Below are 21,048 nucleotides of genomic sequence, written 5' to 3'. Positions count from 1 at the left end.
CCCGGGAGGCCTGAGCCGGCTTGTGCTCTATAGTAATCCCTATAGAGCGACGCGTCGCCGTAATTTTCAGGTAAAATCATTATTCTAGTACACTTCACCACGTCGCGGCCTGAAATGAAGCTTCGCTATGACTTTACCCACTTTAAATCTTATATTAGTGTTCAAATCGTCCTTCAGTTCCAAAGTTATTGTGTGAAAATGTTTTTTGCTGATCGGTACATAATCTCTTTTGGTGTAAATGATGTTTATCATGCTATTATTCTTGCCTGTGATTTCCACGCACCGGAGGAGAGGCACGTAGCTATCCCCCACTCTCTGATGCTCTATCACGTCGCAGTATACAAACATCATATAAAATCCGCCGTGTACATCCGTGTAGGCTTTCCCCGCTGATGAAGAGTGGTGAACGTTAGGCGTCAGCCCCAACACTCTCCCCAGTTTTTCACGCACCAAAATACCATAGTCTTGAGCATTCCTCAACTGCACTTTTCGAAGTCGTGGTTCATACGTTAATCTAAGGTCAACAAGTTCCGATATGTTACCAATGGATTTATTCATTACTTCTACAATGTCTCGTATGTTGTCATAGTGCCCCGGCGGGAAAGAAAGTTCGTGGGCGCTTTCCTTCTTGCGTACCACCGTAAATCTAACATCCTCTGTTTCAAAAGTGTCCCACGTGTGCGGGTACTGAATTTCTGTTAGGGCCACCTCCCAATCTCCTTGTAGATGAATAGGTTTTGCTAGTTTCACCGTAAAATTTGAAATTTTGTTATTAGGGAAAGTGTCCAAAGACGCGTTACTCGGGAGCGTCAGATAAAAAGGTCCGACCTCCATGGCGCTTCCGCGGTACCTAAATGCCTATATCCGCTGTTGTAGACTTTGTATATCCTTTAATTCACTCTCAGAGACCCAACTATTAAATTTATCAGGCCATCCCCGCCATTTAACTAGGCACTGTCTTTGTGCCCCGTGCCCCTTCTTTGCCAAAACGTTCTCAATACGGTACACACGATCTTGATCCTGTTTTATTTTTTGCAGCTCTTCTTTGTAAAAACACCCTTCGACCTCCTCCCCAGCATAGTCTTTTAAGTTAAAAACTGTAACGCCTGAATGCTTGGAAATCTTGTCTATCACAAAGATCTCATCTGTAAAAGTCTGCTCATACCCCTTTTGAAATACCCCCTTGCATCTAGATACCCTAACATGATCACCTTTTTTGAGAGTGTTTTTTGCAACAGGGTTGTTGGTGAACACGGACCCGTACACAGTTCTCCAAATTTTCAACTCATTTTGCGGGGATACTTCTACAGGGGACGTCTTAATGGTTCTATGATAGCTATGATTGTAACTTTCAATAAAATCTTGTAAACGATCTATATAACGAAATGTGTTGTACGCTGTAAAATACCGCCAAATTCGTGCCTTGAGAGTTCTGTTGAATCTTTCTACAATCGCCGCCTTCACTTCGTTGTTTGTAACAAAATGTTTTACACCATACTTGTTCAGCAGAGCTTTTAGCGTCTTGTTTTCAAACTCTTTTCCTCTATCTGTTTGTAACTTTTTAGGAATTCTCCCGCTGCTGAAAATGTAATCAAAGGCTTTTGTGACCGAGCTCCCCGATTTTTCCTTCAGGCCAACGGCGAATGCATACTTTGACAGTACGTCTATCACCGTTAATATAAATTTTACACCATCATTAACCGCGGCATGTTCACGGACGTCTAGAAGGTCCGCTTGCCATTGATGATTTAAGCCGCTGACTATCACACGCCGTCTTTGAAAGCGCTTTCTCGACCCCTTATGTAGCGTGTAGGCATCTTCGCCCGATAACCAGTCGCGTACCTGTGTTCTTTTAACACCGTCGTTGTGGATTTTGCTCTCCTTGTACAAGGCTTCTACACCGCCAAAACTACCAACTTTCGAGGGGTTGTAATAAACTCTTTTGAAAAGCTTCTGCATCGTAGCGCTTCTTGAACTAAAATACCGCAACCCCTACTCCCGCCCCCCTATTCTATTAATTCACTTTTGTTTTATTATTTTTCTTTATCAAATAATCAGAACTAGAAGCCGGTTTATTTTACAATAGTAGATTATTTAATAACACACGAATTAAACAGTGTATGATTTAAACTGGTAATATAGGAATGTACAGCGCTATAAACGATAATAACGATAAAAACATAGATATTTAACACAATGCTCTCAAAAACTCGTGACGTAGAATCAATATTTGGATTTTGCTAGCTATGAACGGTACCAGTCTTCTTACATCCTCCCCACGCCCCTTCAAGAAGGCTCGACAAAACAAATCAGATATTGTATTCATGAAATTGAAAAACTGTTTCTTATTCAGAGTAGTTCCTAGGGTGCAAAATGTCCGCCTGATATAATTGTCGATGCAATCTTCGAGCACGTCGTCAGCGCCCAAGAAGATTTTGCTCTTTTCAACGTCGTAAAAGCCTCTAGGTTTCTGACCCAGTTCTTTTTCAAGCTCTTCGATGATTTCACATCGCTTGTTACGACATAGCGCGGTCGGGCGAAACACTGGTTTGGGGTACGCCATCTTTGCTCTGATCAGAAAATAAAAAGCGTCTTCCAGGCATCTAACGCTCGGTCGCACGCCGATCTCAACCATGTGTCGAAACACACTTTCCTGCAACGGAAAAACACACATACATAATAGTAGCAATCGCGAAGATCATCATGTTTTCATTTACTCTACATTAAGAAATGTCATGTTCCTCGGTTTTAAACTCCTGTAAAGATACTTGATCTTAAAATATCTACGGTAATTCTTCCTTCTCAAATGCTGTTTCATTATCAAGCGTATGTCTTCATCACCCGCTTCATACATACTTTTCACATGCTCTGATGGGGACTGTACTCTCTTAATATACTTTAAAACATTCGCAATCATCTTACTACAATCTTCGGGTACTGACATTTCTTTCAAGCCATAGACCGCCCCCAACGTCGCCATAATCTTATAGGGGTCCAGCTTGTAACATAGTTTCCGTATCAAACTGTCTTCATATTCATCACCCGTCGTGAGACAGTCGTGATGCAACTGACTCGGGTCGTCAATTTTACAACCTTCGCATTCGTCGTACCACCCCGCCTTTAAGCACAATTTTATGATCGCGGCTATCGCTGTCAAAAGTCCGCGATATCGATCCGTGCTCCAACTTTCACCACGACAAAATTGTACAATTGCGTCTAAGCGCTTACAGCTGCAGTTTTTATGCGTTACGGCAAGTTTTTTCTGTCTTGAGCAGCAGAGACATGAAAAACGTAGCGATGGCTGTGTGACTTCCATAGTCGTGCTAGCGGTTTTGTCGCCTGGGGCTCCTCCTCCTCTCTTTTGCTGATAAAAAGAAAAAAGGGGTTTTTCGACCTCAGCCTTCCTCACAACTACACGCCTCATCATCACACTCTTAAACACCCCAGAGGATTTGCCGAAAAATTGTGGTTCGTACTTACTTTTCGTTTTCCAACTTCGCACTTTTCTGTTTCGTTTACAGATTCTTCTCCGGAATCCATCTCTGTACAGTCGCTGGAGTCCTCGGGTTCAGGCTCTTGCAGGTCAATACCCTCGTCATCTTCACTTGGTTCCGCTCTTCCACCGCCGTCTGTAGCATCGGAGGTATTGCTCGCCATTTTAGCAACGCCACCAACCGCCTCTTCGCAGGCTCCGGTCTCGGGCTTTATATTCGGCATAGCCGATGCCTCGACGTCTGTCTCGGGCTTTTTATTCAGCATCGCCGACGACATCTCCGACGTAGTACCCGCAGGCGTTGTTGGCGCGCAATTTTCCTTATCACTATCGTCGAGTTCTGCAGCGTCGTCTGCAGCATTTGCCGCTTCCTTCAGCATCGCTGTTATAGTTTCTCCAAGGGGTCCCGCTTCCACGCTAGAGCAAGACATTCTCAAAGTTGTCTTAAAGCTCGAGCTTTTCTTTGTCGGAAAAAAGCGGGGGTTTCTTAACACACGGTCCTCGGAATGCTGGCTTATATCCTCTGTGAACATACTAGACACGCCCCGCGGTATGTTTGTAGACTCGTATTTCACACTACCCCACACTTCTTAGCAACCCTCCTGCATGCGTGGTCGATTCATACGTTTTTGATTTCATCGCAGTATCATTTTATAAGCCTTGATTCACAATTCCTAACTTATCGTTTTATACGCTTTATGATTTCATCGCCGTATCATTTTATAAGCCTTGATTCACAAATCCTAACTTATCGTTTTATACGTTTTTTTTTTTTTTTTTGTTTTTTTTTTTTTTTGTTTTATTTCATCGCCGTATCATTTTATAAGCCATGATTCACAAAATAACGACCTATAAAACAATAAAATGCTATAATCTTATCAATACGTTATAAGGACCGATTAAAACCCCGATTAAAATCAGACTTGGAACGCGTCCAATATAGACACACGGACCAAAGGGGCGTGGTCAAAGGGGCGTGGCCACCTGTCACATCCAATTAGCGAAAATACATGGTGACGAGTAGTATACAACCTATACTACTCATATGTTGACAAGTATGACCTTCAAAAGGTAGAGGATGATAAAGAATATGCTCAGTTTCATGAATGGACTGTGTACTGTACACAATTCTTCACCTGGGCTAATTTCCATAGATCTTTGTGCAAATCTTTCAAATGTTAAAACTAGAAATCAGTTGGGTTATACAGTTGTATGGCGTCAAATAATAGTTTTCTTTAAATGGAGTAAATTAAAATGTTGTTGAATATTTTCCACAACAAGAGTTGCTTTAAAGTGGATGCATAATTTTGTTTCTCTTTTTGTGTAGAAGTCTGTATGTTTGCACCTGTTGTGCAGTTTGGTTCATATAAACGTTACTTAATAAGCAGTTGCACAGGAATTCATTTTGTGCCTCCTACGAATGGCTGTAAACACAAGGATGGAGGCTTATGACGAATAGCAGATCTACATCCCTAAGTTCACATTCTCGGATTTTTTGCGTTTTTTTAATTTAAAAGCAGCCTGTTTTCCTTAAAGGGACAGGTGATACTTTCAAAGGATAATGGTGACATCCAAGAAATGTATGGGGGGAGGGGGGATGTGTCAGGGTCCGTAAGCAGTGGTCCCTTGGCCAACTGTTTTTTCTCGTTCAGACTTCCTGATGTGATTCTCAGAGAACCTTTATTCCACAGTATCATCTTAGCCCTTGCGAATCAATTATCATCCCAGGTCGGGTGTCAGTAAGTGATCAATGGTTTGCGACTGCAGTTGTGGTCACAAACGACATTGCATTCTGATTCATAAATGAGAGGAGGGCGGGCTTCCATTTCACACTTCTCCTGACTGTGATTTAGAATGTATCACAATGTATCACAGAAGTTACTTTGATAAGCGGAAATAACTTTCTGACTTGCAAAGTAAATTTATCACATTGCGTCATTAATTTTTGCAGTTGCAAAGCCTGTGCTTTCCGGCTTTGACCACAAAACTTGTGTACATCAGGCCTTATGTGTTTTCTTTCACTGGTATAGCTACAGTGTGTATATTTTTTTTTTCCTTCACCCTTTTTATTAATACTTAATTAGTAGGCTCATTGTGTGACATTTAGAAAACACCTTGCAGAATGTTTAGAACACTTTGTTATAGAAAGGTCTAAGTATTATGTAATGGTCATTATTTTCATACAGTGATTACAGATATGTGCCATTACCCATGACCACGTTTTAGATGTGCTAGGTTTTTCCATTACCCTCAAATTCAGGGAACAAAGGAGCAGGTAGTACACCACACGAAATTGCCTAAAAAGTAAACTTACATGCTGGAAATCCAAATAATCAATTTGGGGTCTTCAGACCTCCTTTTATTGTATGGCATTCGTGGAAATAATCTTCCTTTGTCATGCTTACTTAATCAGTAGTGCGCTGGGTTTGAGAGCCTTTTGTCACTGCAGGATTAACACGAGACTACCTGTTCCATTTATTAAACACTTTCCAAACTTTGGTATTTTTCATCACACATACTTGGCTCAGATCATCTGTCCTGTCCTTCCAAAGCCCAAGAAATGTCACCATTCAATCTTGTCTTGGTCTTAGCATATACAGACATCTGCTGAGAAACAGGCGTTTAAAAACTGTGTCCCCTTTGAACCCATTAGTGTCCTTTTGATATACATATTTTCAAAACTAAGATTGTTGGGCTTCAAAAAAGAGGCATATGCCAAGCTAGAAATAACTCCTTCCTTTTCACATAACTGATATCATTTGTTTGGGTTTTGTTTTCATTAAGTGACAAACAACTCATTATATAATTTTGTTTATTCCAAATATTTGAAATTGTAGAAATTTTATTAAAATAGCTATTAGGGTACTGTGTTTCACCAACTGCGTGAACTAGATGTTGCACAATAAATCACTGCATCGTGCAGTGTAAAGCATTAGATAGTCAACCTGCATCCTAAGAAATCTGAACATTAGTCGTATTCCCTAACATTCACTGTAAGACATGACTGTTTTAGTGGTCCCAAGAGTACTATGTAGCCAAATGGTTTCATAGAACAGAGTTTTCTTTTTCGGTAATTGTTAGGCATACTTGATTTTCCAGATTGCATTATTGTACAATGTGTTGCTTAAGGTGTCTGGTTGTAAGACAATACTTCTGTTTTCAAAACCCTATACAGAGCTTCAGGGACCAACTCAGCAAGGTATTGACAGTAGTGCAGTCTTTACAGGCCAACAGAGCTCACTTTAGGGGGTCTGTTGTCTGCAAAGCAACCCATTTTCAACAACTAACATCTTGCATTATAGTTAGTGTGTTTTGCGACTCATTTCCAATGTGCTGTAATGACAGTTGCATGTGAAATTATGGGTGAATGTATTTTTTCCTTGGCTCGGGTTATGATGTACCTTGGGAGAAACGAATTACTGTACATTAGAATGTTTTGTTAATCCCACAGGTTGATCCTGACCCCTTGGTATTTTGTTGCATAAAACTATTGGTGCTTCAGATCAGTCCTGGGATAGCCAGATGGACATGACTCCTGTTACATCAGTGTATATATAATATTGGAAACATTTGGAGAATGAAAATTAAATTTTAAGCTTCCCGGAGACCTCATTTGAGTTATTGTGATTCATGTTAGTTGCTGTGCCAGAGAGACCCTATCATGGCATCTGAGGCAAGGTAAGGTCTGTCTCTTTTCCTTCTCTTGTCTTTCATCATAGCACCTCTTTTCGGTGTCACCTATGCAAAACGTTGTCTAGCTTGACTCACCAGACATTGCCAATTGTTGGATACAGTGGCAGATTCCGCTTCTAGTACTGATGAAAGTTGCTTTTTGACTGTCGCAGAATATTATCTCCTGAAGTTTGATCTCTAGAAAATGTCAGGGTGATTTGCTACACATGATTGTTTTTAACCATCCCAATCATTACACCAAAATTCACTTCCACTTTTCAAATAAAATGTTAGACAGACCACATTATTGGAGAAAAGTTAGAGGAGGACTGTAGTAGTAGATAAGAGTAGGCCTCCCTTGGAGAGACATCCCCCCACTAAACTAGGCATCTATATGTATTGTTTTATTTGTAGGTGTATGTAGAACAGCTGTACTTGAAGAGTGTTTATGCACTTAATAACAATAGAGAAAATAAGTTGCCTTTAGAATGAAATCTTCAAACTACTTTGAAGCTGGTGGGGAAATAGGAAAAAATATATAGGAAGAGCTTTCAAATGGGCAGAAAGATGGACCAATTTGGCGTTTTTAATGCAAAGAAAGATATGGTTTAATGAGAGAAATAGGAAGAATATATATTTCATCACTGCAAGCAGGAATGAATAGTTTCTGCTTGCCGTGGCGAGAAACAGTGAGAAATGGTTAAAATTGATTATATTGGTAGTGGTTGAGCAGGTGTGTTTTCAATTGTTACCTAAACACCGGAGATCGTAAGGCAGAGCGACCCAATTGAAGAAGCTACTCTGAAAACAGTTGTGGCACAGCCAAGTGCAAGTTAAATTTCTTTGTTTCCACCTTGATGCTGACTGAGGGATTTTTCCTCTTGATATTTTCAAAGATAGAATGAGGTAGAAGGGCTGTTGAAGGTGAAGCAACACGAAATGCAGGCTAATTGAAATTAATTCTGGTTTCAGACAAAGTCAGTGCAGGCCTTTCAGCTCTGGGGTGATATGATCAACCTTTTCTTCACAGACTAGAGTCTAGAGGCAAATGAGACAAGAAGGGGTTGGGAACAATGATTCGGGAGGCTTATTATAGCAATATTCCCATTGAGGGTGCAAGAGATCCTTAAAGCTTGTACCACATGTTAGAAGTCTTTTGGGATTTGGAGTGGTTTTAGCTTTTTAATTTACTAGATTGACGTTCAGCTCTAACACATTTTAGTGAGTGTTGGAAATTAAAATGTCATGGAAAAAAATGTTGATAAGTCCCAAATGTTACTTCAGGGCAGCGATTAGAGGTCAAGCTGTCGCTGTTGAGTTCTTACAGCCAAGGAGTATTGTCTGCATATTGATGAATGAAGACGCCTAACTACTCCATCAGGATTGTCAGGAACTGCATATAGAAGTTGAACAACGGGGGAACTGGGGTGAAATCCTGTGGAATGCCGCAAGTGACCTGGTCGGGGTCACAGGAGGGGTTACCCATCATAACAAGCTGTTTATTGTTGCCTTTGAATGATGTGAACTAACAGAAATTAAATGAAAATTACTTCTATTTGATTTAGTTTAAATCATAAAAGAGCGGGACAACCCCTAATACACACAAACTCTCATTAAAATTTGTAATAAAAAAACCAAGTTAAAACAGTGTGCAATAGATTCCTACAGTCTTGTGTTTACCAGTCATGCTATAAACGACCTAATTCTTGAGAGGTTATGCTTGGGCTGTGTCCGGCCAGGCTGGATGCTCGTTCATCGGATTGGCCCTAGGGCAATTAGCAAATACAGTAACAATGTTCATTTAAAAAAGAAATTTGTGATTCTAAAAAAACAATGTCTTTGTGCTTATGTTTCCTGGAGGAAGTCTTTTGAGTTTGGCTTAGTGATCTGAGATAAGGTGCTAATGCCATTGATGATTCCCTATTATTTCTCTGCGGTAAAGTGCATCGTGCTGTAAACAAGTAGACTGCAAAGTAATTAAATTGCGCTTTATCACCTTTCGTGCCTGACCGGTTCGAGTTCTCTGTTGCTCTTTTCTAGTTCATTTGCTGCTAAGCTCAGAAACTTTATTGCTTTACATGCCAGTTGTACTGTTAAGCCTCCTAAGCATTTTATTACGGCCGATCTACAGGTCCTTATTTGTTCTCTTTTCATTATTGGCCGTACGAGTTCTTTCTGTATGGATAATAGTGCCGGACAAATACATAATAGATGGAGCAATGATTCATCTCCTTGTCCACAAAGGCGACAATCCATTGAGGGCCAGGTCCGTTTCCATTTTGGGATAAGATCTTTCGATTGATAAACTCCCAGTCTCAATAAAATCAGTTTCCGCTTTGCAAAATGTTCCTACAGATATGGTTTTGGCTTTAGCGTTTTATATGTTGGCAACACCATCCATGCATTGGTTTTTGAGGCCAATGAAACTGTCTTTTTCCTGAGATTGTTGCTTGATGGTTTTTATTGACTATTCCTTTGACCTCCGAGTAGGATGGTATTGTGTGCCAAGCTTCCTCTTGCTTTAATGCTTCAAATGATTGCTTCAAGAATGGATAAATTGAATTCCTCAATCTGGATTGTCTTTCAACCTCCATCCAGCAATAATGTGCCAGAGACTCTCCGTCCGCTGCCCTCCTTCTCCAATAATATTTTGCAAGAGCTCCTTGTCTTGACTGGATCGGTATTTATTTATTTTTTTTTTGGGGGGGGGGGGGGGGGATTTTTTTTTTAAAACCCATATTCCAATCTAATTCGGGTTTGTGGATTGTGGCGCGGAATTATGAATAGCTTTTTAAAGAGACAGGTTTGGGCGGTATTTAGAATTGTTGCGTCTTTCATGTTTAGGAGTTCTGATCCATAGGTGATTGATGGCAAGAATTTTGCTGCCACGACCTTTAATAAGTGAGCCGTCAAAGTCACTACTTTTTTTTTTTGGGTGCAAAATTTTAAATGCAAATAGTAGCTGTTTTGCTTTTACTTTCCGCTGTTCTAGATATTGCTTATAATTGAGGTTACTCCCAGATATTTGTAGATTCCTACCTGATCCAGGGGGTTACTGTTGATCGTCCAGGTAAATTTCGATAGTTTTTTATGTGGACTAGAGAAGCACATAATCTTAGTTTTTAAAAAATGTATTTCTAGTTGAGCTGCGGCTGTGTATTCTGCTAGTTGGTGTATCAATCGTTGGAGGCCGTGGGGCGTTTGGGATAACAACACGATATCTTCTGCATATTGCAGACTTGGTATTCGCACTAACCCCAGTTTTGGAGAGTCCCCTGATGTTAAGGGTAGGTTATTGTCAATGTTGGCTGTATACATATTGAATAGACAGGGGTCTAGAACGCACCCCTGTTTTAAGCTGTTGGTGATGATAATTTTATTTGTTAGACTTCAACCATCCCCCATTTTTATTTGGACCCATGTTTTTGAGTACAGGTTGATTATTGCATCCAAAAGATTTGTGGGGGCTCCCCAGGATTTCATTTCTGCCCACAGGGTGGATCTGGGGACCTTGTCGAAGGCTGCTTTGAGATCCACAAAACAGGCATACAAAACTTTTGACTTGGCGATGGCTTGTCTGATCAGGAGCGTGACAGCGGATATATTTGTTAAGGTGCCCATCCCGGCCAGGAAACCAGTTTGTGTGTTGGATCAGTTTAATGCTGTCGACCCAGTCCTCTAAATCTTTGAACAAATTTGTGGCATAAATGTTTACCTCAACGTCGATGAGGGCTATTGGCCAATAGTTAGATGGATCTGAACGGGCCCCTGATTTGAATATTGGGTGTAGGATGCTTCCTCGCCAAGAGCCGGGGATGGTGCGAGTCTCCAAAGTGTGGGCAAACAGTCATGATATGTGATTAGACCAGAAATCGGAATCTTTTTTGAACAAGGTGTTGGGCAAGCCGTTCAGACCCGGGGCCCCATCAGACCTCTGTTTTTTTAAAAATTACATTCAGTACTTGTTATCGTGTGAACTGTAGATGGGGGACGAGTGGATCTGACTCTGATGATTCAAGTGTACCTGTCTGGCTTTTCCCTTCTGGTTGTTTGACTTGGGAGTTGCCTAGATCTATCAGGATTGATGTGCTGGTCATTAAATCTGGAGCCGGGGGGGGGGGGGGGGGGGTCAGTCTTGGTGTCGCAGCCGTCCCGGATTCTTTGATTGGAATGTCCCTAGAGAATGAAATACATGCATATTTCTGTGCATCATTGGTGGTGCACAGGCCTCCCCCCCCCCCTTTCTGCCCTCTGCTTGTTGGCCCTTAGGTAGAGGTGACATTTCCATTTTGGAGTTTTTGTGTTGAATATATAAATAAACATGTTCTTTTGTATAGTTGATCCTTGACTGCTTTATATACAAGAGAATAGACTAAATTAAATCTCTCATGACTTATGGCATCATCACTGCATCATACCCCTATAATAAATCAGGGAGATGAACTTGGAAGGGAGACTGGGGCTCATGCTCTTGCTTCCTGATAAATGGATGGGAGATGGCCACAGACCCTGCCTGACAGCACTGGAGACATGATCAGTGGGATGGAACTTGACCTTGGGGGTTGAATATCGCCACAACTCTGGACAAAGATACTGGAGTTCATGACCGTGTAATATCCCCTTGTGAGATCCAAAGCAATTATAGGCAGTAGTGCTGAGATAGTATGCACTCCTGTGTTTCATTCTCTAACAGTCCACAAGGTGGATGTCCATCCAGCGTGGTGTGACCCTCCTCTTGAAGCACATTCAGAATAGGTCACCAATCAAATCTGTTGCCACGGCAGGGACGCCACACCTGCATCCTGTGGGTTGCGTGCCGATCATGATCTTCAGAAGTGCTGAAGACAGCCATGGGACATAATCGGTGGCCCAAAAAAGATGGCGATGGCTGAGAGGAAACCTCAAGGGCCATCAGGATAAAGGTAAGCTGAGCTAGATCCCTCATAGAGGGGAAAATTGAGAAATACAAGAAACATAACATATCTAATGTCACATGGGGGGGAACATCCACTAACTTGAAAAAATCTCGATAGTGAGTAAGTGGGTCCCTCCTCCTCTCTGCAGGGAATACAGGCTTCCGATCAAGCATTGAAAACTAAATAGGGGAGGTAGGCATGGATATTACGGTTTTCCAGCAGGACCACAGAAATGTGAAGACCGGGTTACAGAGGCAGAAAGCCACATTTCTGATCCGGAGGACAACACTCCACAATTAAAGACCACAGTAAGTAACTACATAGCTTGATTGATGCAAATCCTGGAAGACCGTACATAAGTTAGAGCAAGGTAAAATAACCTGAGGTTTGTGGGTTTCTTTGAGTAAGCGGAAGGAAAGAAGCCAGACCAGGTTGGGGAAACTTAGCTTAGGGGGCATTGTTCTGGCCGAGACCTTGTCAACGTGCTTCATCATTAAAGGGGAACATCGAGCTCTACTAAAAACCTCCACCCGGCGCCCTGCTGAGGTCACTCAATGCAAAAATACTGATCTAGTAGGGCCGGGATTTGATCCTCCAGGGACAAGATGCATTGTGGCTTTTGTGATAACTTTCCTAATGGTATTCCCAGACTATTCTAAACGGGTAAGGATGCAGTGAGTGACTTCCTGCATTATCAGAACCTTATTTTGTAAATGGAGCTGAAAGCACAGGATAAAGAAGAGGGGTGGTCTTGACTCGCATGATGGGTGAGGAAGCTGCATAAGCGAGGAATGTGTGATATGGCTTAGGTACTTAGTTAAATGGATGAGTGACAACGGTCATGGAGTGTGGCAGGCATTGGGTGTTAAAGTGCATTAAGAGCCACTGTTTGTTTGGGGTACTGTAGGTACCAAGTGGAGGTGGACGTTCATAGCTTATCTCCTTAATAGGGTTCCGTTGTGCGACAGATACTTCACATTTAGAAGTGTAGGGTGGAGGGCAGGGAGGTAGTTGGTTCCAAATGTAGTTAGTATTAGGGTTTACAACATTTAACCACCAGGGCAAGAATATGTCCATAGCAGCCCCAGTTCACAAGTGGCCCATTGAAATTAATGACCGAGGGCTCACAAAGTGATAATGACTGGTGATAACGGTTTTATCATGTAATATAAACGGCCTCCTTAATAAAGTGACAAGGAGAGCAGTCCTACAAACTGCCAAGAGATATTTTCCTGACCACTTAATGCTACAGGAGAAACATCTACTCTGGTCAAATTGTGATTTTTCTAACAGTGGTTCACCTCGATATTCCATGCTGGATGTACTCACGGGTCAGAAAAACGGCTTCCCTTTCAAATTTTTAATCTTATGGCAAGGTAAATTGGGCAGATATTTTATGGTCTCAGGGTAGCTATGTTATACCATGATGGCATATATGTCTGTGTATTCCCTTCCCCCCTCCTCTGTCAAAAGACCTTGTACAGGCACTAGTTACACTTATGCTTGAAACTCCAATGGGGCTTTTACATTGGGAGGAGAAAGCAGAGTCATGCATACAGCATTAGAAAAAAGTGGCATGCTAACAATAGACCAGGACAGGCCGTTGCAGCTTGCCACATTTGTGTCCTTCTAAGGTCTTAATGAAGTATGGCGGCAGGGGCACTTTGCAAACATACTTTCTTTTCCGGGGCACACAAAGCATTCTCTTGATTTGATTACTGCTTACCCAATGGCGAGCGTCACCAGTGCGTGAGTGCATACTTGCGAGTTGTCACACCGATTTTAAGATAATCATAAGAGGGGAGATTTCCCCACACCTCTAGGAATGTGGCATCTAAACTCGTAGTGGCTCACATCAGAGCTGAGAGATACCCTCAGAGGGGAAATGGAATGCAATTTCCCTCTCCCCAAGGAGCTCTGGGAGGCCTTTAACCAGTGATTCAAGGGAAAACTTTAAATACATAACAAAACTCAAACAAGATGAAAAGGAGTAACTTGAATGTGTAGAGGTAGATGTCCTGAATGAGAGACTCAATATCATGAATGTTCAGTATTGTAAAGCCATACAGATGTATCAAGAATCTCAATGAAGGGTCTACAAGCAGGGAAATAAAGCTAGGATACTGTTGTACTGGCTATGTTCGGGAGAGAACCAGAGGGGAGCCATCAGGGCCTCTGAGATGACATAGTACACTTGGTAAATAACCCCATTGACATGGCCCAGATGTTTACCAACTCCTGCTGAAACAATTTCACTCTGACAGCTGGACCATACTGACCTGGCACAGGGCTTTGTACCTAACCCTCACATAGTCACTCTCTCTGATGAAGAGAAGGAGCAACTCGAGAACCCCACCACAGCAAAGCAGGTCTAGGAAATCACAGCTTCGATCGGGGAAATGTTTGGACCCAATTGCCTGCCTGTGGAATTCTTTCAGTGCTGTACAGGCCTCCTGGCCATGTGCTTGTTGACGACATTCAGCACCTAGAGAGAAGAGGGATAACTGTCCAAGGAGGTGGAGGAAGCTGTCCTTGTGCCAAATAAGCAGCTGGACCAGTATGTCAGACACACAAACATATTTAATTAATGCTGGATCAAAAGTACTGGCAAAAATATTGATGGTGATCATGATATGCCATTTATAAAGCGCTAGCAGTTGCCCAGTTAGACCATCCTGGCTTTGATTAGTACATGGCAAAAAGATCTAGCTAAAGAGCCTAGCCTTCAGCCTCTTGCAGAATTTTAATAAGTTCTCTTCTGCTCGTGATGTGATGGGCAAATAATTCTACAACTTTCGGGTGAGATACGAAAAAGCTTCTCCAATTAGTGGGGACTGGTCATGGAACTGATAACCGCAGTGCTGCTGAGGAATGTAGAGGCTGCCTCAGGATATAATGAGCCATTCTTGTATGGATAAATATAGTTCCTCTATCCAATCTTGCCTGTGACAGCCAGTACACTCTCGTGTACGAGAGATATGGTACGCAAATAGGGGCTTGTAGCTCATCCATTGCTTAACATTATCTGGCTTCTTAGTCCCACTTATTTGGTGCCTTTTAATTGACCAGCGTGTGCTGGCTCCACTTCCTCTTCTTTCGGCTGGAGCATGGACCAAGTACTGATTGCTTCTGCTTGGTTGCTGTCCGTTCATTGATCGCGCTGTGATTAAGGTACTACTTTTATTTTTTATTCTGCCCTGTTGACCTTTTTGAACTTCTTGCCATTTTTTGCTATGTTTTACTGTGCCCCACACTTTTTCAAATGAGCCCTTTTCTACTTTGAAGTGGATGTTTATTGTTGTGACAACTGATGTTATGTGCTTCCAAATGTACTTTCACTAAGACATGGATATGGCGCAATTGTTTTCTTGCCTTATTTTTTTTCCATTTTAATGCTTGGCGAGATTAGCTGATTTGATCAGAATCACAGGGGTGTTGTCCTGAGTCCTAACGAGCATTGGCAAAGCCAATAGGTCTCGCCTTTGAGACTATTGACTCTGCCATTGCATGTTGTTCATGCTGTACAGCATGGGCTTTGCCAGCTTTGTCAATGATTTGTTGTCATGCCCTATATCCGTGTGGCTGCTGTGCAGCATGGCTAAAAATAATAATAATAAAAAGGACTATGATGCATCTAGCGCTGATGCGTTTTTTTCTTAAGTGCATTTGCCCTCGGTGTGTTATAGTGCTTTTTGAAATTTGTTTTAGCCACACAGCAAGTATTTGCGCTGCTGCACAACATGGCTACAACATTTTTTTTTGAAGTCTCTCGCGCTCATAGGCGAGACCTAGCTTTAACACTTAAACACTGGCTTTAATGGGAGACAGAGTACATTTTTACAGTGAACAAAAGTCTAATAAAACCCTAGCTGTGAGTTTCTGTGATTTTTGTACGCATTGAGTGGGTTTCCCTGGGCATCCAGGATAAAGAGAATTACAGTAGTAAATGCGGGACTAAATAATTGCACAGAACACTGTACACCGTGAATCCTGAGGAAGAAGAGGAAGGGCTTTACACAATATTCTTTATTAACAGAAACATGAATACTTAATAAAGTGGATTTCAGATGGGTTCTTTGATGAGAAGACTAGTATCATTATATGGCAATGACCTCTTAATTTATATTAGCGACCTGATCACCTCAGGTTCTAACCCAGGTTCTGAGGAACTTTGGGGAGCATGCAGTCTACCACACAGCCTTTTTGACTTATTTATTTTTGTCCTAGACTTTTACAGTTTGTTGCTGGAGTAATGCTTCACTATAGCTAGCTTCTCTTTTTTCCATCAAAGTATTTTTAATTTTAGCTTACTAGTACTCTGTAAGCATTAAAGCTGAAAAATATATAAATGTGATTTTAGGACCATGGAGTGTCATGTTAAATATTTTGTACCTCATGTAAAGTGTTAGTTGGTGCGCATCGTGCTACACTGCATATTCGTAGAGTCATGGTGGAGGGATCCTGTTTTTATGTAAATTGGTGGTTAAAAAAAATGCTCTAAAATTCCTGTATTCGGAAATAATTCTCAGGGAAGAGATGCAACTGCATATGCCAATCATTGTTCCTAAACACAGCAATGTAGCAATGTATAAGCAAAGTATATCTTTGTAAGCTTAGAACGCATGCTCACAAATCTAACTTCATGTCCACGCTATAATAAAGCCAAATCCACAGTCAAATTATTTTCTACAGCTTTCTTCCAGCTTGGTGTTTTGTCGAGAATCGAGAGGTGTGTATTGGTCTAATAGTATACAATCGTGTTCTGGGACATTTCTCATATCTGTATAACCTCGGTTTCCTGTTTTTTTGCACACTCGTTGTTTTTATTTTTGTACAAGATCCTGGTTTGTTCATTTTTTGGCTTCATGGCTGGTGGAAAACTCTTGAAATTCCACAGCAGATTCCGTGCTCGTGTAGGCTAAACAAAGGCTGACTGTGTGGGCAGTATGTGCTACAAAATAACTAATCCTTTGCAAGGGCATTTCTTTTTAAATAAAACTGTAAATTAATGTCTCTGTGAATCTCTAAATAAGTAATTATGGAAACACACAAATGCAGAAAGCTAAATAAATGTGCCCTAATAGTTATCTACCGTAACAAAGTGATGAACTGTTCTTTCATAAAACTTCTAGCAGCTCGACGCTTCTGCAGCCACCTTTACTTTCATTATTCATGAGTGCAAAAGTTTGTTATAGAAATGGCTCCAGTATAGTCGGGGAAATGGTTTTAATTGAAGTATGCCATCCTTCACCAAAATGAACGTGGTATTAAATATTACACTTGCTGCTCATTCATGTATTTCTCTTGTGTCTGTGTAGTCAGCCTGTCTCTCTGTGTATTGGTGTCCATTTCACTCTGTCACTACTTCTATACTTACCTCTCTATTTCTGGCTCTGTTATCATTTCCCCCCCTCCCTCCATCACTTCTACTATCAAGCTTTCTCCTCCTTCTCTGTACGGTTTCTCTCTTGTTTCGATAGGTGCTCTCGAGCCTGCCTCTGTACTGATCCTCCTGTATTTAACCCAGCTTTCTCACCCCCCCCCCATCTCCTAATCTTGCTCTGTAAGTTTGAATATCTGCCTCTTTCTTCTCCTTTTGCTCCCTCTCCATCTAACTTGCTTCCTCTTTCCTGCTCTTTTCCTATTTACCTTCGTGCAACTCTCCTCCTTTTGTCTTTTACCTCTATTTCCAGTGCCTGCACTTTACGAGCCCTGCTTTGTCTGACTCATTTGCCTCACTTGATGCTGCGGTACCTGTTCTGCCCGCTACCGGTCTGAGAGTTGCCAGGGCAAGAGATGACGATAGGGGATGTTGCCGACTTCTCGCACCTTGCACTTTTAGTTCCTATTCCTATGGCTGAGAGACTATCGTAGGAGAGAGCTAGGCCGTAAAGATGCACATTGCTTTCATTATTTTAAATGAACCCTCATTCAAAGTCAACCATCATTTTACCAACATTTACATAAAAAAATAACTAATAAGTAAATTTTAACCAGGGCAGGTATTGCACTTCACGGAAAAGTCAAAACAAAATCAGTATGCTGTTATCGTAGGACTCACTCACTTTTCTATTCTATTCTATTTTGGGTTATTTATAGAGCGCATTGCTACCTGGGGTCTTCCTGCGCTAAAACAGCCTCGATAGTTGCAGTTAATCTAAGCAACTGTCGATCCGATTAAATCCAGTCTGTCTATTTTTCAAACAGCCATGCTTTTAGGTACGTCCTGAAACTAACTAACTTCTTGAACATTGCGAATCCTAACTGGGGGAAGAGTTCTATAACTTTGGCGCTAAATGTGAAAGACCTGCCGCCTGCCCTTGCATATGAACAATGCTTGGCGTAGGGTATGAGCCCTGAAGGACTCCACATTTCAGAGGAAAGGCCTCTGAGTAGCAAGGGTTTTCTCACATTTGAAAGCTCATATCTTCTAAAATTGAGGAGAGCCAGTCCACTGTGATCCCGCATATTCCTGCGCTCTCCAGTCTCTATCTAAGAGATGACTGGCCTACAGTGTCAAATGCTGCACCTAGGTCCAATAGTATGACAGCAGTCAAACCCCGTTGGTCCAAGATTCTTTTTAATTCTTCTGCTACTATGACAAGCGCAGTCTCAGTGCTGTGTTGGGGTCTGAAGCCTGTTTGTGAAGAATGAAGGATCTCATTAGCTTTAAGGAATTGTGCAAGATGTTGATTCACATCTTTTTCCAGTATCTTACTCACATTGGGTAGCAGAGAGATTGGACTATAATTTTCCAATTGCAGTGGGTCTACGGTGGCTTTTTTGCAATTGAGGGTTTACCACCTCATGTTTCCAGAGGGGCGTTACAGTCCTACTTCTTAAAGATAGGTTGAGCAGATCTAATAGTACAGGAAAAATGTTGTTCATTCCTCACTTCAGCACATGTAATGGGGCAGGGTCCAGCGGAGAACCTGATTTTACCTTCATACATAAGGACAGAAGATCTTCTCCACTAATGGGTGGAAAAGATGTGAGATGCTTCCTTATGGACTTCATTTGTCCGGAGGTGTTGGACCATTTGGAATCCCTACTACTTGTAGGCAAGGCGGTGTAAATCTTTGACTTTTTCTTGAAAAAAGGGAACCTACTGCCTCCAGGCTGAAAATTAAGGTCCTCATAGACCCTGACTTTTTAAAACCCAAAACTATTTGCTATGTCAATTTATTTAGACTAACTTCGCGAGATTGATTTAACAGCAGGTTTTTGATGACCGATTTCCGTTTTATTTACTTTTGATATATATGTGCGGATTCAGCAAATGTTTGAAATGTACGTAATTTGGTTCTTTGGTTTTATCCTTTTCTTAATTGTTGTCACCTAAAGATAAATGTCATATATTTCAAAAGACTAGGTTTGCCGGTTTGTGTTTGCCATGTACACAGTTCTGTTTGAGTGGAATACCAACCAGTTTACCTGTCCTGTTACTTTGCCCTCATGTTTTCAGTATTTAGGAGTTTAAGAATTATTCGTCTCTTTTCTTTTACCTTTTTTCTCTTAAGCGTGCAGAAAATTAAATTAAAGGCACAAAATGTACCCTTTGTTCTCCCATTGTGGCCGACCCAGCAAGGTGCCCGCAAGCTACAACCTTTCATAATTGCCTCTATGGTTGAAAATGTTCAAAGCTCTTATATTAACAGATCACGGCTGTTTAGCTTTTCTTTTTGCATTTGACACGTGGTTGTTCATGCCCTTATTGTCCAGTTTTAGAGCGCCAGTGTTGCATCAGCAGCATGCATTCTGCATAGGCACGTTTTAGTGCAGATTAGGATCATTCATATGCAAGATGACACATTTGTAAGCGTACCGCCGCACTAGATCATAAATCGTTCTCTGCACACGATCCTAAACCTACTGTTTACATTTATAATGCTTTATTTTTTGCCATGTAGGTGTGCATGCTACACACATTTTACATTTCACTTGTTCTCTTTCTTGTGGGGAAACCTGATCTGCCTCTTGCAGAACCTAAATAATTTAATGGGTTCTCTGGAGGAAACCTTATTCGTTTCTGCTCCTCTGAATTACAACTTCTTTGGACATGCCTCTTCTTGGACAATGAAAGCCCAGGCTTGTGCAAGTAATTGGCACACAGACCTTTACATTGGTGTTACAGGGAAGAGGAAGAGGAAGGGTGCTCGTCACTCATTCAGATAGTTGTGATTGAAAAATTTAATGTAAGCTCTATCTTGCTGTGAGACGGGTTATTGGGCCACGTGTATCAACATTTGTAATAACGATTACCTAGCTGCGATTTCCTGCGAATCACAATTAGGTAATCGCTATTACAAATGTATGAAAGAGTTTCATTTAGCGATTCCTGGGGGTCACAAATCAACCTACCTCATTAATATTCATAAGGTATAGCGCAATTTGCAACCCCCTAGTAATAGCTAAAATCACGGGGATGGTGGCCTGCTGGGGTCAGCAGACCACCATTTCTGTGATTGCTTTCAAATAAAGCAAACTTTTTTTAAATGCAGCCCGTTTTCCTTAAAGGAAAAGTGGTTGGATTAAAAGAAAAAGAGCAGACGGTGATCCATGGGACAACTGCCTGCTCTTAAAAACGTTTTACAATCATTCCCAAAGGGGAAAGGGTCCTTGGAGACCCCTTCCCATTTGCGAATGGGTTACCGCCAACTTGAAGTTATTGGTAAATTACGAATGTTTTGCGACTGCATTCACGGTCACAAAACATTCACACATACTGCTGCAATTCGCTGTTTAGAAGGGACTACCTAAACACGCCCCTTCCAAATACCGAATCGGACACTCGTTTTGCGAGTGGGTTACAGGTTAACGTATCGCAAAATAGCATTTGATACATGAAAAAGGCCTTTTTTGTGTTTGCAAGCAGGCCGATTCGCAGAGTCTGCCTGTTTGCGAACACAAAATTGGTTGATATATGTGGCCCAAGATGACATAATGACATGGATGTTCTTTTCCTGG

The 21,048-nt window shown here is 41.5% G+C and overlaps 2 protein-coding genes across 4 annotated transcripts in view; one reads left to right on the top strand and one right to left on the bottom strand.

Annotated features, from left to right (window-relative positions):
* The window catches only part of SACM1L (SAC1 like phosphatidylinositide phosphatase), a 392,433-nt gene that overhangs the window by 20,034 nt on the left and 351,351 nt on the right, over positions 1-21,048 (top strand). The gene's annotated exons all lie outside the window — the stretch shown is intronic.
* LOC146823107 (uncharacterized) lies at positions 2,072-4,041 on the bottom strand. 2 transcript variants are annotated; one of them, XM_085607360.1, is made up of 2 exons: positions 3,481-4,041; positions 2,072-3,364 (listed from the first exon to the last, which is right to left on the bottom strand). In XM_085607360.1, exons 1-2 carry the CDS (start codon positions 4,024-4,026, stop codon positions 2,714-2,716), a joined length of 1,197 nt encoding a protein of 398 aa, XP_085463486.1. In that variant the 5' UTR covers positions 4,027-4,041; the 3' UTR covers positions 2,072-2,713. The 2 variants fall into 2 exon arrangements, with proteins under 2 accessions (XP_085463486.1, XP_085463487.1); XM_085607361.1 differs by having other exon boundaries at positions 2,072-2,653.

Source organism: Triturus cristatus, chromosome 5_2 (genome assembly GCF_964204655.1).
Source record: "Triturus cristatus chromosome 5_2, aTriCri1.1, whole genome shotgun sequence".
NCBI classification, from domain to species: domain Eukaryota; kingdom Metazoa; phylum Chordata; class Amphibia; order Caudata; family Salamandridae; genus Triturus; species Triturus cristatus.
The sequence above is the reverse complement of the archived record's forward strand: the minus strand, read 5'-3'. Positions and strand labels throughout refer to the sequence as shown.

Bases quoted from the DNA above. Each gene is read 5' to 3' on its own strand.
- LOC146823107 (XM_085607360.1), bottom strand. From the start codon at position 4,026: ATGTTCACAGAGGATATAAGCCAGCATTCCGAGGACCGTGTGTTAAGA. The intron at 3,365-3,480 runs GTAAGTACGAAC...TCTTTTTATCAG, and splicing joins GCGAAGTTGGAAAACGAAAA to CAAAAGAGAGGAGGAGGAGC.